Raw genomic sequence first — 27,821 nt, 5'->3', positions numbered from 1 at the left:
AAGTTCCAAGTACCAAGTCATATAGATTATATATTAAAGTCCCAAGTACCAAGTCATATAGATATATTAATATTAATATATAATCTATACGATCATGGTAGGGTCACAACAGAATTTAGATTCGATCACAAATTAATAATACATGGACCCTTACTATATATAAACCATATAATCAGATCCTCTCAATCCGATGTGAGACTAAATAAAACCATGGATAAAAGACACAATTAAAACAGAAATTTATATAAAATAATATTTAAACATATATCACAGAGTTGGCTTGGCAGCAAACAAAAATTTATGAGAGCCTTACACATTTTAAATTGAATTTAGATTTTGAACAGAAGAGTAATATATTCTAAGCGAAGAAATACTCCAATCTTTTCAACAAAAAAAAAAAAAGAAAGAAAAATAAAATAATAATCCAAAATTTACCTTGGAATTAACTCAAAAACTTCTCTCTCCCCAAAAGTAAAATTCCCTGTTTGTCTGTGATTCTTCCCTGCCGACACCTTGCCGGTGATTCTTTCCTCGGTTTCCCTTTTTTCCGCCCATACTTCTCTTTCTTCAAATTTTCATCGGGAGCTCAAAGGATTGTTTCCGTGGAAACTCTAGTTCTTCTGCAGGTATCGAAGTTGCAACATTTATACTCCTTTTTGTTTTTGATGACTTCTTTTTAACGTGATGAAGAGCATTTATATATATCGATGAATTCTAAGTTACAGGGTTAGATTTAGGTTTTGAAACTTTAATTCGTTTCTAGTAGTGGCGAACAATTATATTTGTTTCAACAAGTTGTTGCCTTATTTGACGATCTATCATTTTCCTCTCTTCCTGTCCGTATACCCGAGAAAGAAGTCCTTTTTCTTTACCCGTTGCAGGTTTTTTTTAAAGCAGACTGATTGTTTCTCAGTGCATGAATTGGGATGTGTATTTTATATGTTAAGTTTAATTCAGTGAAAATTTGACTTCGATTTTGCTGAAGGCTTAGTCAGATGCTTGTGCTTATTCGAATCATGTCGTTACCGGAAACTTGCTGATGCCCTAATTCCCATTGCTATTTTGATGCTTTGGTTACCTTTTTATTTTGTTTGAATTTTAAATATTGCTCTGTATAGTTTTTCCTCTTGTTGAAGAATGTTTGATGCTTTGCTTTATGACGCATATGCTTATCAAGGGCATTCGCTTACTGGGGTTCTTTTCAATATTGGAAGATTGAAAGCAAGTTTTCTGAACTTGGCAAAGTTTTGTGAATTTTCTGGGCTCGGTTTACTACAGTTAATGCTCTAAACTGGGTCAAACATTATTAGATCAGGTGGGATGGTGGTCCTTTTGTGAGTTTGTCACATCCACAGCAGTAATACGTACCTGCAAGGCTATTCAACAGGGATACCGTTCTTACATCCTTGGCTTTTGTGGCCCATATTTAGATTCCAAGGGGAATTAGGTCCAAGTTATTCATGTGTGATGCGTGTCACCTAATGTGGGTTTAGGATCTGTCATAATTTTGTTATGGACTTGGACAGTGAAGTAGGTTTATTGCCTTGACAAGTATAAATATTTCCTCCCCTGTTGTTTAGTTACCAACATTTGTTTCAATGCTTTCATGGACTCCAAATTTTGTTTATATTCAAGTAATGAATAGTAGGATTTTTTATTTATTATTTTCTCATTTCTCTTGATTCAAATGGTTGCTGAACTCTTGTTAGAAGATTGCCTATATTGATTTGTCAGGGAAACTTGGAATCTCTAAAGAAGGATCAGCTGATGTTTTAGTAGGAAGGGTACCTGGTTGGAAGTATTATGAATACAGAGCTGCAAGTTTCTTTGGAGTCAGGTGCTGTCATTCCATCAGAGAGTTTATCAAAGGATTGTGATCCTGGCTGTACAACTTCTTCCACAAATATTGTTTCTTCTCAGCAGCCGGGTATATTATTATTGTCACAATCAATTATCTTTCTTTTCCTCTTCTTCTTCTTCTTCTCTTTTTTTTTTTAACAAATATTTTCAGTCATTTGAGACATTTTAGTTAAAGTGCTAAGCACATAACAGGAAAAAATGTGTTGTACTCATTGATTGCATGTTTGAATGCCATTGCTATATAGTGAAGAAACAAACACGGCAATGGGCTGCTTGGACACGTCAAGAAGAAGAAAATTTCTTCAATGCACTGCGACAAGTTGGCAAGGCATGTTTCCGAGCATCTGTTTTGGCAATTAGAATCCTTTCCATCTGAAATTTCCTAACAATGTATGTTTGATGCTCTGGTTGCAGAATTTTGAGAAGATTACTTGCCGTGTCCAAAGTAAAAATAAAGATCAGGTAATCCGTTTGCTTGGAACATTTTCTGGAAAATGTCACAGTTCAATAATTGAGTGCGACTGGAACTTGAATCAATTATTTTTTAACCTTGATTTTTTTGGCTATGAGTAGCATTTGCGATTGCCTTTTAATATAGCCTCAGACATACATAAAGTAGGCCAAAAGAATGATTTTCATGGGTTTTTGGTTAACACATGCTTGCCTCATTGAAAATTTTCTCTTTTATTGTTGGTATCTTGAACCTTGCTTTTGACAAATATGGAGAGTAAGATCCTATGCAGGGATGAAATGCTTGAGAGATATCATTTCTCTGACTTGATAAGATATTGATCAGTCATGTGGAGGGGGTGATGAACTTCAGTTGGAATTCATCATATGTTCTTTAATAGTTACATGTTTTAGTTCACAAATGCCAAGTCTTTGGGATGACATGGGATAACCCAAATCTTCCAGCAGTGCCTATAGTCACATCAATTTACGAGTGCCACTTGATATTGCATGAAACTCATCCTTGTCACTTGACTGAGTAACAATAGTCTGTTTCTTTCTTCACCATTTGACCAAGTTGCCTCCCAACAAAAGTGTAGTGACTAGGGCTGTGCATTGATCATCAGGGGAATTAACCTGGTCAAAGTCAGTAAGGACCTCTACTCGAATATGATTGTGCAGAGAAAATTAAATTCCTTTGTTTGGGTAGCCTTCAGGTATTGTACAATTCATAGGAATTAGGAAGTACATGGATCATGCATGTATGGCTGACCATGCTGGCCAAAAGCTTTGTCTGGCAGAGTATGAGACAGTTCAGCTTTCCAATATCCATAGGGTCCACCCATTTTGCTAGAGATATGAGCATTTGCTTTGAGAGGAGCACCCTGGGGATTTACATCCCAATATGCAAGTCTCAGATAAATCCAAAGTTTATCGTCTTTGAGAGGGAATCATTCCTTTGATAGAACATGAAACCTTAATGCCAAGAAAATACCTCAACTTGCCAAGGTTCCCGATTCCAAATTCTTTCCCAGGATATGATTTTAGTCGAGCTACCCACATAGACCATGAGAGTAGAAATCTTAGTTCCGGAACTCTTGTTGAGGAGTGTAGTTAGCATTTCTCTCGGTGTAGCCAAATGAGACCATATCTCCAGGACATCTTCCAAACCAACTGTAACCATCCAAGGCATGCTTCGGCTTGCACAGGAGTCTTCCAAGTGGGAAAATTAGGGAAATCCAGATAAACTTCTTTTTTAATTCCTCAAGGAGAAACACTATCTTCACATTTAGTTGTTACAACTCCCATCAGAGGTTAACGGCACGACTGGATGACACATATCATTTTCATTTTTGTGGGAGGGGCAATGGTTTCTTGGTAATCAAGGTCAATGATGTAACCCAGGTTCTGGGCTAGCCTTCAGGACCCTCTCAAAGTGAACCGGCTAACAAATAATTAATCCTTGAGAAGTTTATTTTGAATTTTGGTAACCCCACAGGGAAGGAAATTGGGACAAGGTAGCTATGGGATGGATGGTGAAGTTTAGGGTCTCAATAAGATGGGATAGGACTGGGAGTTAGGTTTTATTTAAACCCAAAATGGATTTGGTGAAGAAAATGGGGAAGATTTGGGTAATGAAGATTCCTAGGTTGGTTGGGTCTATTCGTGGAATTGAGTCTTGTGTATGGGAAGGAATTAGGGAAGGTTAGGGTTTTAACAAGTTCCAAAAGTGGGATGGCAGATTGGAGAAGATATGGTTTTGGGATATCTGGAGACACCCTAGGTAAGTTGGGATGGGAGTGGGAAGCCTAGGGTTAAGGGAAAGCGAATTGGGATGCTTGTAGTTGGGTGTTGGGACAATCTTGGGAATTCTTGAATTTTCCTTTCTTCTTTCTTGATCTTATTTTTTTGGGTGGTCTCTTTTCTTTTCTTTTTCTTTTTCCAAGCTGCCGCAAGAACATGAATGAAGGAAGGAAGAAGGGAAGGAAGAAGGGAAGGAAGAAGGGGAAGGACTGGACAGGTTGCTGGTGGGAGGAAGCAAGAGGGAGGGGCAGGGGCTTGCTGCTGCAAAGGAGAAGAGAGGTGGGGGGGGGTTGCGCAGGGTTTAGGTGAGGGGTTTTGCTGCTGCCGCAAGAGATAGGGAAGGGTAGAGGTGGTTGTGCAGGGGTTAGGGAGGGAATGAGAGTAGGGAAAGGGGCTGGGGTTCACTTACTTGCTGTTGGAGTGGACTGGTACACTCTTAGGTTGCTGTAGAAGGTGGCTAGGCTGTGTGGCTAGAGAGACTTAAAGAAGAAGATGACAATTGTTGAAATCAATTCACACTCAGCCCTGGGAATCCTTCTTGGAAGTTGGAACCCATGTCTCCAATTCCTTCGGTGCTCAAATTTTACTAATCCAGTCTAAATTGTAATGCTAGGTGTGGGGCCTTTAAAATAGCCAATTATGAAGAAGGAAAGACACTTACTCTAATTGGGAGTCCCTTAACAACTAACAACTAATTTACAACTCCTTAACTAACCAACAACTTAAAAGGGGGTCTCTTAAGGACCACAAAATTACCAAATAAAACAACAATTATCTAGAAGGAAAATAAATTCCAACTAGGACTCCCACATGGACTAAGACTCTTCAGTAATTTGATAATGATGCGATCAACTTAAAAAAGAGAAGTGGATCTTGACTCCTGACAGGTCATATAATTTAATTAGACTCATGAGGCCGCAAGGAGGGGTGTGAAAATGACCAACATACCCCCTTAGGGCATTTGGCCAGCCCTGGCTGCCGCATGATCAGGGGGCTATTTTGGGCTTAATTTCTGGTGCTCCTTGGGCCTGCTGACTGGTTACATCAGCCATAAGTCTGTGAATCCTCTTGCAACTAAATGTGCAATGGAGAAAAGTGAAGCAGTTAAGGTAATACCTGTAGGAGAAATAGTATCATAGGAAACAAATTGGGCTCTTGGATTAGTGTAAGTTCTTTTCCCCTTTCTTAATAGTGTTGGAAGGTCCAAGTTAGGGAGAAGGAATGTTACCTGACTGAAGTGAGGGAATCTCAGGATGTGGATCCAAAAAAGATGCTTGGTAGGTCTTTCCCCCCCTTTCTATGGTACATAAATGACTTTTTTTTTCATTACCAGATCCAACATCTGAATCAACTACAGCCACCTTTTTGTGTCTCCCAATATTAAGCATAAATGGAGAAATGAGTAAGGGAAAAATAACAGGTAACATCACTGACATCTTCATTCCCTCTATTTTCCAGTTTTAAAAATGCAATAACTTGAGGAGAGAGGATCTTTTAAGTGGAGTTGGACCCAAGGAGTTTATTGGGCATGCGGTTAATGAGAAAGGCTACAACAGGGAGGGAATTAACCAAAAGGTCATAGGGACATGCATCCCAAATAGTATGTTCCTACAAACTTTCAGCAAGTAGCAAATTTCCACTCAACAATCCCATTTTGTTGCTGTGTCAATACAAGAAACACATTGGTATGCATGACAAGAAACAAAATCAGTGGGAGAGGATCCCATAATCAGAATGCACACAATATGAAAAGAAACACTGGATCTCCTTTCCATGATCAGAATGCACAATATGAAAAGAAACATCGGATATCCTTTCCATGATATGAATAAGAAGAATGACGATGTTTAGCCAACATTTCTCACTGAAAACATCAGAGGAAGAAGACAAGGAGAATATGTGTCGTAGTTAGTTTTTCCTAACAACAGCGGGGCAGCCTAAAAGTTGGTGAGGAAACATCACAGAGTCCAGAGTTTTGCTATTACTGCTCTACATGCATAGGATTGCCCACAGAAAAAAAGGTTTGCACAGCTCAAGAAGGTAAAGGCCTTTGTCTTCATGTCCACTTCCAAATTCCAATAGAACTTCTTGAAAACAAATCTTGAAACAAATAATGATGGGAAAAGGTGACAAAAATTCAAAGATTTGGTAAACGTGGTTAATAGATAGGACGTTAGTGGCAAATTACGAACATGAAGGACAAAGTTATGAGAAATAGGAGTGACATGTCCTATAGGAAACAGTGCCGTCAGTGACCCTAACCTTATGTCAACCAGAACAAACAGCATAAGAATCACAGTACTAAGACGTACAAATCATATGAAGGGTGGTTCTAGAGTCAATGACCCAAGAAAGAGAAGTGGAAGTGGCTGAAGTGGCGACCTGCAAGGCAGAAGCTGATGTGTCAAACACGGTGGATGCAGTTGAAGAGCTCCTCACCTGAGATATAATCCTGCAAAGTGCGGCAACATTGTCCCTAGTAATGAATCTGGAATCAGTCGGCAGGCAAGATGGATATGCCAATATGTCAGGCTCAGACACCACAATACGTGTTCGAGCTCCTACTTGTCTGCCATCTTGCTTACCAGGGGGGGCGATCATGAAGTTCCATCTCCTTTCTCTAGTTTCCTAGTCCCCTGCAGTAATCACATAGAATCTGTCTTAATCATCCCTATGGTTAGGATCTTGGCCTCTGTCACCACATGCCAATCTTGCCGAGACCTGGAAGTTAGAGCAGACTACTTGACGAAGGAGACTGGTTTGGTGGTCACTTTTCGAGTCTCTAGGTCTTCTCAATTTTCAAGTAGTTACTGACATAATCTGAGGAGGGAAGAGGTGACCATCCTAAATTCTTTATCGAGATTGATGATCAAGGTTCAGACTGCAAGTAAAATGAGAACACCCCTCAAGAGTACAGTAAACTTTAGCTTCATCCTCTGGATTGGTCACTTGGAGGTTCAGACATGGTCATGTTCCTCACAGAAGACAATAAAATTATTACAATACTAAGAAGTTGTCCTATCACCCTGCCACATGGTGATAGTTTTGCAATAATCTTTGAAAAGGTCAACTATGGTGTCAAAGAACTTGGAAAAAACCATCCGAATTGTCCTTGGCAGTTTCCTTTCTCATATACATTCTCCTAATGTCAGGCTTCATCAAGAAAATCAACCAAGTGATAACCATGGAGATTGCGGTCTTTTATATATGTAGGGGAGCAGCGGGAGCTTGAATAGTGCCTCTAGTCTATCCCAGTTTCCCCTTATTATGTAAAGGAAGTATGGATGAGGTTAATGTAAATAGTTGGTATTATCCAACTCCACAAATCATTATAGGGATTAACCGAGTGTCAAAAAGAATGGGCTGTGTGTCAGCTGAAGTACCACCTGAGACATTTTTAGATCCATTAGCCCCAACAATAGTGTAGGAAGGCTCTTGATGTAGGGGAACATACAAGGTTGGCTGCTAGACTCTCAAGGGAGACACACACGCACAAAAAAAAAAAAAGAAGAAGAAGAAGAAGAGAGAGTATCAATAAATTAAAAAAAAAAAAAAGAAGGAAAGAAAGAAAGAAGAAGTAATGCAGAGGAAGAACATTAAGCCCTCACTAATGAACACAACTAAACAAGAATAAAATGGAGAAACAAGGGGATGGGGATCATCACATCGTAACCCTAAATTGAATGCAAGAGTGAGTATCAAGAAACCTAAAGAAAGTAGTGCTGTCCTGGTCAATATCAGACTTCTAACAATAAGATCAGAGGGAAAAAAAAACAATGTAAAGAAAACCTTTTTCTTTGGAATTTTGTTTTAGAGAAACTACTGCAAAAGGAAGAAATATAAAATGAGAAATACGAGAGTTTCAATAAATTTACCTGCTGGCTCTGGCTGCAAAACAGGGTTAGAAAGATCGAGGAACAAAAATAAAAGAAAGAAGACATTTTTGGGTAGTGATGAAACACAAGAATGGACAGCAGGACTAAGAGAGGAGAAGTACAGCAAGGCAGCCATACAGGGAAGTGAGAATAGAGAAGAAGAAGAAAAACATAAAAAGAAATAAAGACAGAACAGCAGAAATATCTGCCGGACAGAATTGAAGATGAAAGAAGAAAAAAGAAAAAAGAACTGAGAGGCGGTTGAAAGAAAGAAGAAAGAAGAAAGAAGGAAGAAAGAGCTTGTTCCACAAGAGAGAGAGAAGAGAGAAGAGAAGAGAAGGAGAAACTTACCAGGTGAGAGAGGAGTTCACGCACAAGAGAATTTTGCGCCAGAGAGAAGTCATTTCTGTTTTTTTCATTCTATTCAGTTGTGTAAATCAATTCTTCTCATACAAGCTTTAAATAATAGAAACTAGTCCTGCCAACCCTGCATGTTGAATTCCCAAATTAACCCTCAGCCCAACAATAACATTGAAGGACAAAACTGAACCCCAAATAAAATAGCAAATTCTAACCCAAACCCAAAATAATCCAAAATTGGGCCAAAAATACTCTAGGGCCAGACGACGAGGACTCAAACATAACAAAATAAAAATTCAATATCAAACTAATACGCAGCCCACTAGGACTCAAGAAATAAAATAACTGCCTATGGGCGGTGCTCCTCGTTGAACTATAGGACCCTAGCAATTTGATAGCTTCTAAACTCGTCATCCATCGACTCCATCCACATTGATGCTATCGTGGGATGATCTCTATGCTAGCATCGCTGGTAGACTCGAAACTATCGACTGATGTCCTCATCAGCTCTCAACAATATAAAAACAATATCCAAGTAAAATGGGGAGGTCACACTCAAATCTAAATATGCATTCTCACTATGAAGGAAATTCCAGCAAGGAAAAACAAAATCCAGATGTGAGGAACTCCAGTGGAACAAACCCTTCAAAGGGTGACATCTTATGATGACTCAAGATCCATACAAGACAGCCCACTACCATTGCATAACTGGAGACTATCATATATTGCATTCCAAATCAAAATTGGAAGAAAAATATTGAAGCTGTGTTTGCTTGGCAGTGCACATGCAAAAGAGTTGTTTTCACAGAGCTCGGTCACATGCCCACTTAGAGAACTCCGGTTGATTCCAAGGGGTCATACTCCAGCCCCATCAACTGCTGTGAAAGAGAGGAGTAAAGACCCCATTAGGCTGGTGGTGACTTGGGTCTGGTGATCACGATTTGAGCTTTAAGGGATGTCATGCTACCTCATGATGTCTTCTTCTAGGCTTCTATCAAATCCTATGTCATGCCTTTTCTATTACTTCAGTCATCTTTTCACCGGAATCCTTTCTGCCCTAGGACCCCAAAGAGAGGAAGAAGAAAAAGATGGAATATAATTTGCAAATCTTGGAACTTTGGTACTAAGTCAAATTCAGGAGATTAAGATAAGACAGAAGAAGATGAGGGAAGAAAAAGAAGGCAAGAAAGAGAAGAGAGGTTGAATAGGTTGTCAGAGTATTCTCAACTGGCCCATATATTCATTATCTTTTGAAATTTTGCCACCATGCAAATATAAGATAGGTAAGGAATAAAGGTAAAAAAGGTATGAACCGCATTATATTGAATTGCATCTTGATGAGCATGTGCCTGAAGTACCCTTAATTTTAACAGAAATAAAAAAAATGAAGGGACTAGGTGGGACTTCCCATCTTCCTTTGTAGATTAGGCTAATGCATTCACACACTTGATGTAAAGTGAAGACTCTATCCTATGGCTAAGGGCCTGATGCTCACCCAACTAATTTTCTAGTCATCACATATTCATAGCATTACCAAGTGAATTATTTGGACTTTTTTTTTTTGGGTGAGAAGTGAATTACTTTCACTTACTCCTACTAATGTGTCCTGCTTTTGATCATTCACTCACTTTAGCTGCCAAAGGAGACTTTCTTCTCAGAAATCACAGTAATACAGATTTGGGTTTATCATTATATCACGCACATATGAATATATGATAAGGAAGTTGATTTGATTCCGTTTCACCTGAATTAAGTGGCTTAATAGAACATTATTTCCAGCATCCAATGGTTATTTATTTTTGTTTCTTTTTTCTTTTTTCTTTTTATAAGTTATCCAGTCAGATTAGCAGTATGTCTTCTATCTGAGTACTAATTGCTTAATGTTGTTGTACATATAGATATCTCTAGTGTGTAACGTGAGATTCTTTAGTGTCTTTGCTATTAGGATTTCTTGCGTGCCTAAATCGATCAAAAAGGACAAAAGCCTTTGTTCTAATTAATTATACTTGGTTTGTTTTTTTCTTATCAAATACATAATTTTTTTGTGCCTTTTTGTGTTTATGCAGGTCAGGCATTATTATTATCGTCTGGTAAGACGTATGAACAAACTTCTAGGTCCAGGATTTAGCCTAGATGCAAAAAATTCAAAAGACACTAATGCTGCAATGCTTCGCTGGTAAACATTATTAACTAATGAATTCCTTAGTTTTATTTCAGTTTGTTATTTGTTTGCATTAAATAGACTGTTCTTTTCTTGTGATCAGTAATGTAGAGAAACAATCTCAATATAATGAGAATAGCTACACCAGGGTCAGACTTACTGATCCAGAGCATTTGAGAAAGAAATCTAGGATGCCAATACAATTTCAGGAATAAACCTGTTGATAATTACTCAATTCCTGTATTTATGAGTAAATAATTAGTTTAAGGTTCGGAAAATAGAAGAGAAGGACTGGTAGAAAGGGACTGGGAAAGTGAGATTTTAACTCCGTAAAGCAGCATCAGAAATGGCTGATGCTTCATCAACAGTGTCACCAGCAGCTAATGGTGTATTCCATACCAGAAAATAATAGTTAAGTTTTGATGTGTCTGTTGCACAGAAAACCAGAAACAAATTAAGGAATACAGTGCAGCAGTTCAAGATTAGAGAAATCTGGATGGTGTTTTCATGATTTTAGAGGTATCAGTTATAACTTGAACTATGTTGTAGGAGATATGATCAAATTAAGCATTCCAAAAGATGAACAGAAATGGGATGATATAACCAGATCCGGCAAGCATAGGGTCCCTCAGAATTTGGACCCAAAACAAGGCCCAAGTGGCACACCAAAGAACTGGCCGAATCTTCAGAAGGGCAATTTGGTCATTTCCCCACCCCCTTTGAACACCAAAAGGGTCCAATTAGTTCTAGAATAATCTTAGGATTCAACATCTACTTTTTGTTTTTCAGTTAGATAAGTGGTCCTTGTCTGATTAGGAGTCCCAGTTGGAATCCAATTTTCATGTAGGATTCCTTCTGGAAGTTGGTTTTTTATTTTTGTGAGCAACCTTTGATTAGGAGATCTCTAGAAGACTTCTTTGTAGCTGTTTTATTTTAGTTGTTGAGTTGTAGAGGAAATCCACTGGGATTCCGTAGTTTGAGTTCAATGACTCCAATTAAGTTTCTTGGGTTGAGTCTTAGTCTGTTTCCCTCAAGTATGAGGCTATATAAAGCCCCCACCTCATTGTATGCAAATTAATTGAGAACTAATAAGAAATCAGAGACTTGGAGTCGTGGTAAGCTGGCCTACAACCGGGGTTGAGGGATAAGAGTGTTTCCAGCACTGTTTCTTCATCTTCAACTTCTTCATGCATGCAGCAGCCATAGAAGTTACAACTAGCCAGCAACCTTGGATCCAGCTCCTTCCCAGTCAAGTTAGTTGAATCCCTACCCCATCCCCAACTCAATTCCATCCTGCCAACCTGTCTAGCCCTCCCCCTTCTTCCTACACCTTGCGGCACCATTCCCGTCCCATGGAACCCTAGTTCTAGGTGTTACCAGCCCCTGTACCCATTGCAGCCCCTCTTCTCCTACCTGAGAACCCCATGGTTAGGTTCCTTCCCTTCCCCAACCCCTCTTCTTCATTCCCTCACTCCTTAGCTCCCTTTCTCTCTTTCTCTTCCTCTTCTTTTCTCCTTGTGGCAAAATCTGGAATTTCCAGAATTCTGCAAACTCCTTTAAAACCTTAAACCCTAGAAGCCTAAACCACCCATAAACCCCACATCCCTATGCATTCAGCCTTAGGACTAGCATTCCCGTCCTCTACCCTACCTTCGATCCCTACCCTAACCCTAGAAACCCTAGAATTTTTAAAATCCCTAGAAAATCTCAATACCCTAACCTGTAAAATTCTGCGATTACAGTTTGTTAAAAACAGAATATTTACCCTTATTTCTCAGACCTAATCCTACCCTAAACATAACCTTAAGCCTCCCCTCCCAATACCTTAGGGTTAGAACTCAACGTAACCCCAGCCGCAGGGCTTTCAGAGTGATTTAGATAAAGTTTTAGCTGCTGCCCATTGATTTTCAGACCTCGACAGCAAAGATTTCAGTCATAGAAGAGGTCTTTTGTGGGAATATTTGAAAGATTGGTTGCTGTCCATCAAATCCATACCTGAATAGCAGAGTTACCAACCCTAAACAGCTGCTGTCCTTGGAGAAGTAGACCCAAACAGAAAGGTAGACCCTAGATTGCCTGCTGCTTTCTTAGGGAAGATCCTACTAAAGGGTTACATCACAGAGGTTTCACCTGGTGCGGAATCAGGAGAAATGAAAAAAGAAGAAGAGGAAGAAATCAAGATGATATCTGATAGGAACCCACCTCCTCTTCCTCAGACTGCACCTGCAACTTACAACTCAAAAACAGACACACACCCAGCACAACCGAATAGCATAAACAAGACTTGGATTGAAGCTGTAATGGGATCTTCAAATTAAATCAACCAATTACACTGACAGGGCAATTGCAGTGAACTACTGCACTTAATGTGGCGATTACAATTAACTCCAGCACATACAACTCCCCACCCCAAGTCCTGAATACCCCATACCGTTATACCCTAAAACCTGAGAGTTTTCCTCTCCCCTGCGAACTTAGCTTACCCGTCTTACTCACTTGTTGCCTCCCTCATACCCCCGTCCTTCCCTCAACTATAACCCAAATCCTATCCAACTACTTTCCATGGTAGAAGATCTCGCTCTCGAGAGAGATCTCGCCACCTTGAAAAAGAGAGATCTCGACCATCTCGGTGAGATCTCGGTCGAGATATACAATTTTTTGGCGTCAACTCGGTGGCCCATCTCGGTGGGTTTTAGGGTCCCAATTGGGTTGAAACTTGGTATTTAGCTTATTTAAGGCCTTTTGAACACATTGGTGGCCTTGGATTTGTTAGAAACAACCCTATGTATGATTTCCAAGTCTACCCATAGTGTGAAACCGAAATGTAGTAGGATTAGGGAATGCAATGTTATACAACATGTAATATAGAACCTTTAAAGCATATAAATGAAAAGCAAGTATATCAAATGCATCAACTAACTTAAATGTTATCAAAATTCCATCCATATGAGTATCACAATCTCAATTTTCAAGAATAAAATAATTATACAACCATTAGAAGTTCTATATAAGTCATTAAATCATAAAATTCATAAGACAAGTAGAGAATGATTGATCTTCCTTGTTGTAGATGTGCTAAGAGTAGTTGTAAGTGAAAATTCAGCCAAAATCTACAAAAAAAAGAGGCAAAAATTGAGAGTTCCAGCGAGATCCAGGGCGAGATATGGCGAGATATGGCGAGATCTCGAGCGAGATATCCCAACTCGCAGATCTCGACCTCCATCTCGTCTCGCCAAGGTGAAAAAACGAGATATCTCGCGAGATCTCCCACCATGCTACTTTCTACCTAAGCCATACCCTCTGAAAAGTGCCAACATGAAATGTGGCTGCTTCCACAATGAAACCTTGCCATCTGTCCTTGTGTTTTGCTCACTTATTCCCCACATGTCCATCTATTGGATCCTGTGTCCCTCCTATATGCTGCGGTGAAGATTCCCTTGATATTAGGGTTTTATCAATATCACATCTGACGAGAAGAGGTCGAGATAGCAGAAGTCGGATCCCGAAGAGAGCCAGACCGTTGGCCTTAGAGGTCAACAGCCATGCTGCTCAACAGCAGCAAATGAAACTTAGAATTCTTATAGGAAAATGTGCCTGATAGTTGCTAACAGAAGTTACAGGACCAAATTCAATATCTATTGAGTCCTAGTCCTACTTGACCAAACTTTAAAAACCGAATTGAAAACAGCTACTCTAGCATCAGCTGTTCCAAGTCAAAGATCAACTTAAAGACCAAAACTCCTGTCTCAGCCTGCCTGTAGACAGCCTTTAAAAATCCGCCTTACAATTTATATTTTTTGTAAAGTAATCTCTCCCAAATTTACCAAAAACTTGGCTGGAAATCCTCGTTTTCCTTAGCCTGGAATTCCATAGTGTATCTTGTTTATCCTGCCAGGCAACTGCATTGCTTGTCCAAAAATTGTCCTTCCAAGTTACTGGGTGGCTGTAAGTCTTTATATTTGAATAGCTTTCCTTTCGGTTTCTTTTGTTTTATGCTAAATTTGCTAACATAGAATTTGTTTCAATAAATGTAATAGAGACGGTAATTTCAGTAGGGCCTACTTTTTTTTTTTTTTTGGTACAAAGGGGCTTTATTAAGCCGGGGGATGGGGATATTAATATGCCTCAGCAAAGTCGAACCCACGACCTCTTCACTAAGAGGTGTTGGTTTCAACCACTAGAACAGCTCTGCGTTGGCTCAGTAGGGCCTACTTTGAGAAGAAATCATAGGAGCTTTATTTTATTTCTAGGCGTTTCTCTTCCAATTAAATGGAGCCTTTACAATTCTTCCTGAATTAGGATGTGGCTCAAACGATTTTCTTTAGGTGTCCATTCTACGGAATGGTTTCTCTTGCAACTTTTGAGTTTTCTCCTTCAACTTTGTCAAAATCACGATCTGAAACCAGTACCTGAAAAGTAGAAATGTGAAGGGAGAAGGATGGGAAAAAAGAATCGTACCATGATCGAGAAGAGAACTGCTTTTTTACCATGGTCCATGGGCTATGTAACCATTATTTATAATGCTAGATGGTTAGCCAACAGCAATAGACTCATACTAGGACTCCTACTTAAGAGTACTAATCTAAATATTAACAAGGAAAGAAACATAAGCCTTTAACGATAGGGACAGTCCTCCTGTTGGGATCAACAATTAATCCTGGTAGAAATAGAGTACGGAAGGGCATTTGACAACCACAGCCTTGCAGTACATATATGCAACTCAACAACCTTCTACTTTGGTGTATGATTTATGCAAGAGCCCGATCCTACGGGTGATGGATCTGGCCTGTCTTCAGAAGATGCATCAGGTTTCTTCAAATGTAATGAGTTGGACAACTTTCTCTTCTTTAGTTATCTGTCTTTGTGTTGTTTCTTTATAAACCGGTTCTGTATATCAGTTTTCGAAGGAAAGGACATCAGCATTGATCTGCATTACTGCTATTACCAATTTATTCCATTGTTCTTGTTAATAATGCTTGGGTTAGTTGCTTGGCTAACCCTTTTAACATTTTATATTTCCATACCAATTATTATAACCTGTAAATTTGAGAACAGGCATTATTCTTTGGTTGTGAAGTAACTTGAACTGGCATGGGATTGCCCTTATTGTCTTCAATGGTGTTGCAGGTGGTCATTGTTGGAAAAGTACAGCTGCAAAGCATCTAAACTTCACTTGAAACCTAGAAGATTTAAGATATTCATAGAGGCATTGGTTAGTTGAATGATTGAATCACTACATTCCTTGCATACTTGTCCATAAATCTGATCAATTTTGGGTTTGCTGGATTAACGAATTTCCATTGCTATAAAGGAACACCAACTTTTGAAAGATCGGAAAAAGAATATCAGGAGACGAGCTGTGCAAGGCGAAAACTGTCAACCTGGATCCCCAATGACTGTTCAACTTCAGAGTAAAGCTGCAGGACAGGATACACGCTCAGCTAAAGTTGTTGTTGATAGCCAAAACATTCAAAGAGTTGGATCAGGAAAGGGGTCTTCCACGAAACGCAGTATGAGTACTGGAGTTAACCGGATCAACAACAAATGTGATTCCTTGGGACTGAGAACAGCAAGGCAGCGTAGAAAAACAGGTTACTGTTTTACAAAATTGTATTTTATCACTTTCCTTTTTATTTTTTAAGTATTTTTATTATTAGCTTTCTTGAAGTGCTAGATAGTCTGATGGTCTTCTCAAAACCTTCTTTTCTGCTCAACACATTTTTGAAAATCAACGGTAATCTCTTTCGAGAAAGGGACTTTTCTTCCCAATAAGTAAGCTTTATGTATAAATAAGAAAATAGTTTACAGATAGGGGCATAGGCCAACCTCAGAGGATCCTATTTAACCATGTCTAGATGAAGGCGATGAGGTCCCTGAAACTATCAGGACATGCCATGGAAACATCTGAAAACCAACATCAAATAAAACCAATAAATCTGGATCACACCATATAGTAGATCTCTTATTCCTGTCTGACTGCACCAATGCCTGAATGGCTGAATCAAACTCACTCAGAAGCATTGTAATGTCTGAAACAATATAATCTATGGTGGCCATACAGTCTGCTGGCTGATTTTGTTCTTGTTAGTAAGGGACTGTTTAGTGATTTCTGATCACTATTGCCATGAAAATGGTATTTCCTCCTCCAGGAACTAAAAAAAGGTTGCATGGTATGGAATAATAATAATTGAAGCTGTGGCCTTCTACCTTGGGGAGATACCGTGGACCGCATTGTCCTGCTTGCTTATGAAATGGAAGAGTTGATGTTTCTGAAAATGTATTGAAAATCATAAATGGAGCTAGAACAGGAACAAGACATTACTCTTACGTACGCCGATCCATAAGGTTGCATTCTTTGACAAAAATCATACAAAGTTAGCCTCAGATTCATATTTAGACGAAGTGGAAGCATATTATTAACAAAACAAGTTCATGTAATAATCTAGATATTGACATGCATTTCATACCATACCTTTAGATATCAATGTACTTCATATCATAAACTGAAGGTGATGTGCTTCTAGTACTTGGCATTTTAGGATCTCATATGTGCATCATTACATACTCATACATGATGAAGCATTTACTATAATCATCACAATTATCCAAATCAGTTCTACTTAAAACATTATTTGTTTCATACATAACAGAGTTTTTGTGTATGTGGATACCTCAACCATTCAGTTAATACACATACCCTGTAATTAGATACATAACCATGGCCCCTCACCTAGCTTTATATAATCGACTAACTGGATCTATGTGTATCTTCCGATGGTTTCAGCATCTAAGTGAACACCTGTGGCCTTAGCTTGTCTTTGTCTTCCCTAATCCTTTTCTGCTTCACCTCTACCTTTGAATTTCAATCCTTAAAACCAGCATTTAATTGGTGGATTGGACCTCCTTAGATGTATTCAATTCCTTATCTACATTCAAGTGTTTCTAAACTTAAAATTTTGTTTTTGTACATACATTTGTGTGTTCTGCAACTACCCAGTTCAGTCTGATTTCAGGAGCAAAATTCTCCATTCTTCCTTTCAACAAATTCTTTTGGATCCCAGAATTCTTGGCAACTCCAGCAGCACCTTGGAAATTTTGCTTCTACTTTGTGTTTCTCATCTCAATTGGACTAGTAAACCTTCAATCAATAACAAAAGCAATCAATTACATATTCGTCTCCTTAAATCCTACCCATAAAATCAAGCAATAGTCTGAGTGATGTAAGCAGGCGTACCCCCCCTTTCCTGAACCAGCAAAATGGGCCCAAGCATCAAGCCCATTGGTGCACCAAGTGGGCTGGCCAAACCCTACTAGGAGAGTTTGGTCTTTTTCCCACTTCTTTTGGACACTAAAGTAGTTCAGTAATTTTCTTTATATTTTTGTCAGTCCATATCTACTTTTGTTTTTTTAATTGAGTTAGTATTCAGAGTCTTAGGCTGAGATAGAGTCCCAACTGGAATAAATTTTAAAGTGAGAAACCTTTTGGATAATTAGTTGTTAATTTTGCAAGTTGTTTTCTTGAAGATTCCTTTTTAGTGGTTCTTTATTTATAGAGTTGTAAAGGGGAACCTGAACAATAAAGGATTCGCTGGTGGAGTCCAATTTATTTTCCTTGTTTAAGTCCAAGTCTTTTCTCTCCTAGTGTACGGCTATTTAAAGCCTCCACCTCCTTGTAAAGAACTCAACTTGAAGATTAAAAGAATCCAAGACTTGCAGCAAGGCCACGACCTGGGTTGAGGAATCAAGTGAGTTATTCTGCAGTTTCAGCATGGTTCTTCATCTTTGCAAGCTTACTCGAATTCAGAAGTCAGTCTGCCCCCAACAAATAAGTCCTATCCCAGCCCCTTCCCCCACCCAAATCCCCTTCCTTAACCATTGCAGACTCCTTCCCCTTCATCTGAAACTTGTGGCAGCAAGGCCCCACCCCCTCCCCTTTCTCCTAGCCCTTGCAGTAGCAAGCTCCCTTCTCCCACACCTCTCCCTACCCTTGTGTCAGCACACCCCCACTGTCCTCCCCTCTTCTTTCCCTAACTTGATCTTGTGGCAATAGCAAAATTAAAAAAAAAACCCAAATATTTCAAGAACCCAATCAAGATCAACCGAGAACCTCAAAACAGTCCCATATCTTCATCCATTCATCCCTACACCCTCCCTGGACCCAACCACAGGCTTCCCTTTCCCACACAAGGTGAGTTTGGTTAACCCAAAGTCAATTCTCCCAAAACCTATCCCATATTTTATTTTGTCAAAAACCTAATTTCCAATCCCTTCCTATCTTAATTAACCCAACCCATTTAGATTTTGTTAACCAAACCTTCCCCAAATATTTCCCCGATACCTAATCAACCCAAAAATCTATCCCATCTTAAAGATTGTAGGACCCTAGTTTTCCCTGACCTTTCCCATATTAGTTCTTTGTTTATTGGTTCTAGGTGAGGATCTTGTTGTAATCCTTCAAGGGATTTAATTTCACGTCTCAAAACTCTAGAATTTGGGTTACATCACTGAGTTTGTTCTAATCTCTAGAACTCAATTCTAAATTTGGTTCCAGTTCTTGATCATCTTCTGTTAATTTCTTAAATGCCACTGAAGCACTGTTTTCTTGCACAATTTTTTTCACTAGAATTCAGCACCTCCAAATTCTGACCTCTTACTTACTTTCAACCTTTTGCAGCTGCTTTTCAAGAATTCTACCCTCTCCTTGTTTTCCTCTTCTATGCTCCACCTTTCTTGTTTAGTACTGGTTCTGCCCCCTGATGTTTCCGAAACCTTAATCCAATTTGTCTTACGTTACCTATATTTTAATAGTGGTTACCTTTCCTAATGAATCTATACACCCAAAAGTATTATATCTTCAATTAGTTGTTAAATTTATTTATGAAGTGAATTTTACCCCAATCAAGGGGGAGTGGAATCCTATGGAGGAGAGCATTCCCTCCTAGACAGTGCCCCAAATAGGAAAACATGCCCAATTACATTCTGCAATAAACATTTGCTTTTGCATCCTTCTGAATTAGGTTCTCAAGATCTAGGGGGGACTCTATAGGTCCCACAGCAGCTGAATTTGTCCAGCTGTATCCCAGCTGTGTAATCTGCTGGCTGGTTCTGTTCTCTCCACACATATGAGTTCCTTATCGTGGAGGAAAGCTGCGAGCTGCAAGATCCTTATAGCTTGCACTTTCCAAGGTCCTTGATTAATCCCATTGAGAATATCAATTGCCAATAGAGTCCGATCTAATAGATATATTCATGAATCCTTTTTGGGTAAAGATCTGCAGCCCTCTTATAATAGCAAGCATTTTCATTGAGATCACTGACTATCCTCTCCTTTTCCTGCATAAACTAGAACAAGCCTTCCTGTAGCAAGTCTTGTCACTCCTCCACAGGTGGCAGCCAGTCTTGCTAATGCTTCATCATCAGTAATGGAGTCATGTGGGTAGGTGGCCTAATCCAAGAACAAGCTCTAGGTTACTATGGCCAAGTCCTTATCTAGTTTCACTAGTTTATTTAGAATCGTTTTTTGAGTCTATTTCCTTTGTTATTTTATTTTCCTGGTCAGTTTAGGTTACCTAATAGATTCTGATTGGGTTAAGCCTTTCCTGTTAGCGTAGGAGTCTAATTTTGAGTCTTCTATATGAGGTAATTGAGCAAATATTGGAGACAAAAAGTAATTGCTATGCAAGCTGCCCCTTTTGTTCTCTTTTGGAGATCTGGAGAGTGACTTAGGGCCTGTTTGGTTATATGAATCCAGAGATTTCAAATCTGTGGATTCATGAATGCGAAATTTATACCCGTTTGGTTGTGAAAATCTATGGATTTCATGAAATCTAAAGATTCATCTTTTTACACTAAAAACGTGAATCTGTAGATTTATGGGTATGGGGTGAAATCCAGAGATTTCGCCTCCACTGTAAAAGCGCTAAACGTTTGCGCATTCACAAAAATCACGTTGACCAAATCATTTTTCAGGATGAATCCACATATCTACCAAACAGTAAATTTTATGAATTATGACTCCATAGATTTGAAATCTTCAGATTCATATAACCAAACAGGCCCTTAGTCTTGCTGGGATTTATGTATGTATTCAGTTGACTCCCTGGTGGTGCAAGTCTTGGGAGGTTTGAATGGTGGATTGGTATGTATATCCAATCAACTTCTTGATGATGAGAAGCCCAAGAGGTTCAAATTAAAACTCCTTAACTAGTTTGAGGATCATTTTCTCAAGTTCTGTCTAAATCCAAGACATCCAACCATGGTACTGCCCAAAAATCCCTACACTGCAGTAGGTTTGATCTTTCCATCAATACTCATCTTTTTCTAATCACCTAAGACCATCCAGACCCAATATCTTATCCATCTTCCATATTTGTTGATGAATCTAACCAGTATCTAGCTAACAATACCCCGAAGAAAGCAGTACCAACTGTGGGAACATAGGCTTTGCTAAAGGGAGCTTAAGAAAGGAGTATCTCCTCCACCTATTCGTATTATCCCCCTGTGGCCCTCCTGTTTGCCTATTAGCAAGGTTAAAACTCCCATAGTTGTCAAGGATTCTGTTTGTGATTCTTGACTAACTTCATAACCTTCTCTTTGCAGTTCCGCTCTAGAAAACCAGAGAGCAGAGAGAAAGATCAATCAACTTCTGCACCGGTTTGCAGAACGAGATGGCTTTGATTTGTGCAGCCAGTGCATCTCTTTCTAAGCTCCTTGAACCCCTAGCCAGCTCCATCTCTCCACCTCTGCAACTCTTCGCCGTCCTTTCTCCTCAACCACTGATGACCAAACTGTCCTTTCTATCGAAACTAGTGTCCCCTTCATGGGTCACAAGGTGGAATCTCCCTCTCGCATTGTAGAAACCACTCCAAAGGAGCTGATGGGATTCTTCTCTGACGTGGCTCTTATGTGCTGTACTGAAATTGCCGCCGATTCTCTCTACCAGGCTAAACTTATCCGTGGTTTATATTATCTCTATGACGGTGAAGAAGCCCTTGCTGTTGGGATGGAAGCTGCTATCACTAGAGAGGACGCCATCATTATTCATTAGTGCTTATCATGATCACTGCACTTTCCTTGCCTGTGGTAGGAGTCTTCTTGAGGTCTTCGCTGAATTGAGGGGTTGGACACCAGGTTGCTCCAAAGTGAAGGGTAGGTCGGACACTAGGTTGCTCGAAAGTGAACAGGGAGTTCTTTGTAAATTTGAAAAAATTAAATGAGGTTTTGCAAAATATTTCCTTCACCCCATGGGCACAATGGTAATTTCAAATTCAAAGTTAACAGAAAACTAAGGCTGGGTTTTTTGTAATATTTCAAGTTCAACAGATTGGGCAAACTGAAATATTGGCCACTTAAGTGAGCAAACAAGAGTTTGGGTGCTCACTTAAGTGGGTAATGAAAAAAACTCTTGATCTTTTGTTATTCACAATCTCTAGAAAACCCCTCTTCTGGCCAATATGGCCTTTATAAAGCTGAGATGAAAGTGCACTACCAGAAAAGTTTAGCTAAAAAATAGATCGTGGCTACATTTAAACCATTTCATTCCACACATCTTCTACTACTGTTTTCCCTATTTGGAATATTCTTCTTATCCTTCTAGGTTTTCCTTTTTGGTTTGTCAGTGGTCATTTTACCTTACTGAAATGTCTAATTCCCTCAGATTATACTGTTCAAGTTCCTCTGGTAATATTCCTTTTTCAATATGGTGCGGTATACCAAAATATAAGGTCCAATGTTCAACTTTTTGATGTCTAATAGGGGCTGCTTCATCTGCTGCTTACAAGAAATGGGAAAAGGCTGCAATAGCTGGGGTTTCGCTGGTTGCAGATGCTGCTGAGCATTTGGAGCGGACAACTGACAAAAGGCTCTCTCCTGACCAGGGAACATTGGACGAGTCATTCCCTCCACTAGTGGTTGTTCCCTATGGTATGTTGAAAGTAAGATAAAAATGCAATTAAAATGGCAGTCTGATTAGAAATACCTGAGTCTGTTCTACTTAATCTTGCCAGGACAAAATAATATTGAGCCTGTTGGGAGGAACCTGCCTCCATTGCCTATGCCAGCTTTTTCACAATTTCAGGTTAGAGATACCTGTGGACAAGCATCTGTGAAACTCAAACTCCAGTTGTTTCCAATTGATGAAGGTACTAGAAGAGCCTTGGAAAAGGTAAAATCTAAAGAAATATGAAAATGGTCAATTTAATCTGTAACAAGCTTTTAATGGAAGAATCATAATATAAAACAATGACTAACATGCTTTTCTTCCTTGCCTTCTTTTCTTTTTCTTCTTCTTTCTTTCTTTCTTTCTTTTTTTTCTTTTTTTTTTCCTTTTTGAAATTCACAGGATGGACATAATCCATACCTGGAGCTCACCATTAGTGCACGAAAGAAAATATCGTCGGTTCTTGATCATCTCAATCGCAAGTGGGGAACCTCATGCATAGCTTCAGGGGAGCTGATTCTTTTCCCATACAATGTTCAATTGGAAAACTTGGGGGGTTATCAGAGATGGATGCAGGACACTACTGCTTGTGCAACAGATGTATATGCAAGCTTAGGAAATCCCTCAGTTTTTCGCTTAAGGTTCTTTCTTCTTTCTTACTACTGTGGCACCAAATAAGCAGTAAATAACATGGTTACTGATTTGTGGTTTCTCTTCAAGGTATGGTTGGTTCTCCACTACTGGACTTGATGCTGTGACACTTCAAGCATCTTCAACATCTCTCCATATTCAGGATGTTGGGAGTATAAATGTCTCTGAAATAGAGGAAAGTTTGGATGCAAGATCACAACCTGCACCTCCTAGACATCATCACTCCGAGCAGCTTCCAGTTTGTCCGGAGGACCATGCCTCTACTCAGATGCCTTCGTATACTGATTTGTCTATGGGGATGACCAGTTTTTCTACGGAACCTGAGAACAATCTTCAGCCGTCCTTGGTAAATGCACCATACTCTATAAAGGAAGCTGGAGGTGGAAATATGAGAAGACAATGGGAGGATTTGGTACGTTTCTCTCCCATCAATGGCTATAGCCTGCTTAATATTGGATGTCAGTGGGGGCTTCCTCTATCAAATCCTACTGGGATGTCATATTTTTTGTTTTAATGAGTCATACTGGGTTGTGGTATGTGGTATAGGAGTACAACTACATGCATTTCTCGACAACATCGTTTCTTAGGTTCTTTCAGCTTCATTGTATTCAGGATAATCCCAGAATGGCCAACGGTACCTCATTGTCTGCTGGGGAGTGGGCTGATAGCCTTACCAATGTAAGCATCGGAGAGCTACTCTCAGAGGAGCCCTGTGCCGTGGAGTCCACTTCTACTAACCGACCCCGAGAAGAAGGTTCACAGTATCTTCAGCAGATGCCTTTCAGTTGTGATTCATTTGATGCTGCCATTGCTGCTCATATATCTCGTCACCAAGGCAGGTCTGGCCTACTAATGGACCAGGCGTGCCACTCATCTTCCATCTGGGATTGTGAAGAAACATGTGATGGCTTCTCATTTGGAAAGTTTGCAGCAAATTGTGAAGCTGCAAGCCCCAGTGGAAATGCTTCTTTGGGGGCATGCCAACTTAGGATGAATACTAGTTCAATGAGTTCCAGAGGCGTAGCTGAGGTTTTGCTTCTTCTGGCATTGCCTAGAATTGTGCTCTTTCTTTCTTTCCAGTACAGAAATTGATGCACAAACTGAAACTTTTTCTTTTTCCCTGTAGGAGTTACATGAGGAACAATATGCGGCTGGTCCTGGTTACAAAGGAGAATCGGAGGATAACTTTGAGCCGACTGCACATGACACTGATGCTCCTGCAAACGATTCTGGCCCCGACAACTCAAAGGATGTAAATGCATTGATGGATATATATTGGGTATTAGATTCTTTTCTTGAAACCTGATTCTTAACATTACCTCTTTTTTGGTTGGCGATCCTGAGGATGATCATCTGATCTCTTGTTGCTCTATTTTTGTGTGTGTTTATATTACTAATTGCAGCCAGATTCATTGGGACCATTAGATTTGGATATACCATCATCCAGATACCATGCCCAGGATCCTTTGTTTGCTGATAACGTAAGCCTTAGTGGGTTGAGTCGTTTGATTGCCAGCAGTCTGGATGCATTTCAGAACTGCTCTTTCTTCAACTTGGACAAGAAAGAACTGTCATCAACTGGTGAAGCACATGCAACATCGTCGTTTTCGGATTACAAGATTGGCGGTGAAGTTTAGAATTTACTCGTCTGGAAGCTGTTGATACAAGGTGCTTATGCTGCCCTATATCCAGTAACCAACCTCTTTTCTAGAAAAAAAGGAAAGAAAAAATACACCCAACAAAGTGTGCTGATGCTTGGTGAAACATGACATGTTTTCTTTCTTTTATTTCCCGAGGACTGGCGATTGGAGAAGATTTAGGTTGTCTTCTCCTGAATGAGCTCATGAGGGGTTACACTGGTGAGATCAATCTGAATCTGTATTTAGGTGCAATCAAAAGTCCCTGGTCTAGAATCTGGTGTTTTGTACAAAATGATGTGAAAAAGTTGTAGGCTTATTTTTCTTTTTCCTTCTTGTTTTGTTCTGTTGAAAAAGAAAATCTGTAGAATGGCTGATGAATGCAGGCCCATTCATACATCCAAAAATTGTACATAGACCATGTTTAATTGTGTACGGATGTCAAATCCTTGGTTAATTCATACTTTTTGTTTGTTTTGTATCCTATTCTTCCATCCTTGAGCACTTGTTCTTGGGGTTCTTCCATTAAGTTTCCTAAACCCGTCATGATATCAAGCCAATCCTTAAATCATCAAGTATGAATGTTGCGACGGTTTTCCATAATAGCACTCAAACAGCTAATTTTCAAACTAGACATGGTGGTTGTTTCTGCTTGAAGTTGCAGAAGGGTGAGGGCTCTAGCACCCCCTTGCTGTTTAATTTAATGGGTTTCGATTAGAACCATCCACAGATTCTCGGTGGTCCACCTGTGCTTTGAATGAGTTTTTTCGATTCAGTTGAACATACGCCTCAAGGCTAAGTATTACAACTTTACAAGTGAATAAGTTTTGTCAGTTTGGCATTGTTAGGGATAGCCTTAACAAAACATATGCATTCATCCAATTTATCCTTTTGTGATGGCTTCACTTTGTCCGAAATAAAAAAAATGTGATTTTGGCATAGTGGTGGCAGCTTACTTGTTAGGCACTATTGAGCCTTTATCCTTCTATACCTTCTTGTTCCCTCTCGCATTCCCATCCCCTGTGCGTCCTATGCTTCAATCCTTTTAATTGTTTGGAAGTTTATTGGTAGGAGACCAGGATCAGCCCTTCTATACCAAAAAAATCCGATAGACTGAGAGCCTGGAAGAGGGGTTTGCTGCAAGGTTTAAAGTATCTCACGATACCATATGATACTAGCTGATACGTATCCATATTTTACCCAATCGATACGATACATCTTGATATGTCTCTCTATTGAACTACGCTAAAATACATTAGTCAGAGCGATACAATACTCGATACGTCTCTTAAAATCACCTGATTGATACGATACTCGATACCTATACTTTAAATTGGACTTTGCTGTATTAGAGAAGTAGGTTGAGGTTTAGTAGGATTTTTATTTGCAGCAGCAAGCCTTGCTGCTTGCAGCTAACGGTGGTGATTATGCCACTTTCATAGAAACCAATCCGACGGTGTTGAATAAATTGATAATGATACATGTGTAAATATAATTTTTTTTTTTAAATTAAAGTCCTTGATATTTTATAAAGTCACAAAATAAAACCCCTGTTTTTACTTGATCCTAAAACACCTAGATTTACTAAATAAATTCACAAAATGAACCACCCGATTTTAGTAAAGAAGCTATGGAAGGAAAGAATCTAAAGAAACATGACTTGCTGCCACTTGGGTGGATCTAGATAGGCCAGAACCGAAGAAAAAATCATGGGTTGTAAGGATCTCTCAAAGGGAGAATGAAGATAAAAAGCCCTAAATCTGAAGTGTTTTTTTTTTAAGTTAAAACTTTTAGAAAATCATAGCCTATAAAGGTTCGTTGTTCATCGTACATAAGGAAGATTTTTCATCACTCACTTTAATATGTTGTTTTCATTTTTCAAACGATCAAGAACTGACAGAGTTCCCTTCAACAGATAGAATTGGGGTTTAAAAATGAAAATTTAGAAAACTAAAAGGTTTTAATGGTAATTTAAATTTTTTGTGTTTACACATATATTCTCACATTTTAATTTACAACCATTGGATCAAGGAACGATATGTCGACTGAAGTCGCCGTGTGGGTGGCTAGTGACACCACCGACACGGCGACAATCGCCTAAATGTTGGGCGCTTTTTTGAATTAATGTCGGGCGACCATGGGGTGATTTGAGAGTGGTCTGAAGACCAAAATCCTTGAAATGGGTTTTGACATAGTACTTCGTTCGAAGAGATGCTTCAGTGCCAGCGACGTGGGGGTGAAGGGTGGGTTCCCGTAGGTAGGATGAGACGGTGTAGTTGTTGGAGGAATGAAGAAAAATTCATTGAAATCAACTATCATTTGGTACAGTTTGATTGGATTCCTTTGAGTATGAACGGTTCAGTGCGTAGAGCCCAACAAAGCATAGACACAAGGCAAGGAGAATACTCCATGAACGTGAAGAAAACATACTTGCGAAAATGGTAGTGGGTTTGTAAGTATTCACAGACATCTGAATATCAGTGACCATCGCCACTAGCACAGACGCCAAAACCGGCTCCGTCAACAAGCAAATCCAGCACCAACACCGAAGCCACCACTACCACCTACGCCAGCAACACCACCTCCTGCACCAACTCCACCACACAATCCACCTCCACCACCACGGCACCACCAAACCTCCACCTCCTCTAGCTCCAGCTCCTCCACTAGCACCGACACCGCCGCCCAGACCTCCTCCTGCACCTCCACCAGCACCACCACCATCTCGTTCACCGAGTCTGCCACCAGCTCCTCCTCCCAGGTCCCCGCTGCACCTCCTCCAAGTCCACCGCCACCCCCTCCACCGAAGCAACTTATCCACCCCTCCCTCTCTCGGAATCCTCTCCAGCTCAGAGCCGCCAAGCACCGGCAGATTCCGGCGTGCGACAGGGTCATCTTCACCCCGATGCTTCGAAAAAGTCAACCGTTCGGCAATATATCGCCGATGAAATGTTAAAGTCGTGTCGCCCCCCAGCGACATGGCGATATATCGCCGACACACTGGACCACGCATTGGATCTAAAATTTTACACGTGGCAATTGGCATTATCTTGGCCACTGGCAGCTAATAGCAGCTGCTGCCACAA

At 39.8% G+C, this 27,821-nt stretch overlaps 1 protein-coding gene across 4 annotated transcripts; it reads left to right on the top strand.

Annotated features, from left to right (window-relative positions):
* The first annotated feature begins 452 nt into the window (after positions 1 to 452).
* On the top strand, positions 453 to 25,346 carry LOC149021897 (TSL-kinase interacting protein 1-like). Of its 4 annotated transcripts, none has more exons than XM_089150069.1 (14): positions 453 to 626; positions 1,735 to 1,927; positions 2,106 to 2,188; positions 2,275 to 2,322; positions 10,415 to 10,524; positions 15,637 to 15,721; positions 15,821 to 16,100; positions 22,264 to 22,431; positions 22,515 to 22,672; positions 22,850 to 23,088; positions 23,168 to 23,510; positions 23,696 to 24,127; positions 24,225 to 24,377; positions 24,502 to 25,346. In XM_089150069.1, the coding sequence occupies exons 2-14, from the start codon at positions 1,804 to 1,806 to the stop codon at positions 24,733 to 24,735; spliced, it is 2,457 nt and encodes an 818-aa protein (XP_089006195.1). In that variant the 5' UTR covers positions 453 to 626; positions 1,735 to 1,803; the 3' UTR covers positions 24,736 to 25,346. The 4 variants fall into 4 exon arrangements, with proteins under 4 accessions (XP_089006195.1, XP_089006194.1, XP_089006196.1 ...); XM_089150068.1 differs by having other exon boundaries at positions 1,713 to 1,927; XM_089150070.1 differs by having other exon boundaries at positions 1,710 to 1,927.
* The last annotated feature ends 2,475 nt before the right edge of the window (positions 25,347 to 27,821 follow it).

This window comes from Hakea prostrata, chromosome 3 (assembly GCF_041222555.1).
Source record: "Hakea prostrata isolate BN-2017 chromosome 3, UWA_Hpros_2, whole genome shotgun sequence".
In the NCBI taxonomy this organism is placed as follows: Eukaryota; Viridiplantae; Streptophyta; class Magnoliopsida; order Proteales; family Proteaceae; genus Hakea; species Hakea prostrata.
The sequence above is the reverse complement of the archived record's forward strand: the minus strand, read 5'-3'. Positions and strand labels throughout refer to the sequence as shown.

Excerpts from the sequence above, each read along its gene's own strand:
- LOC149021897 (XM_089150069.1), top strand. The coding sequence starts at position 1,804 with ATGAATACAGAGCTGCAAGTTTCTTTGGAGTCAGGTGCTGTCATTCCA. Across the intron at positions 1,928-2,105 it reads TGTTTCTTCTCAGCAGCCGG|TGAAGAAACAAACACGGCAA; the intron begins GTATATTATTAT and ends ATTGCTATATAG. Across the intron at positions 22,432-22,514 it reads ACTAGTGGTTGTTCCCTATG|GACAAAATAATATTGAGCCT; the intron begins GTATGTTGAAAG and ends TAATCTTGCCAG.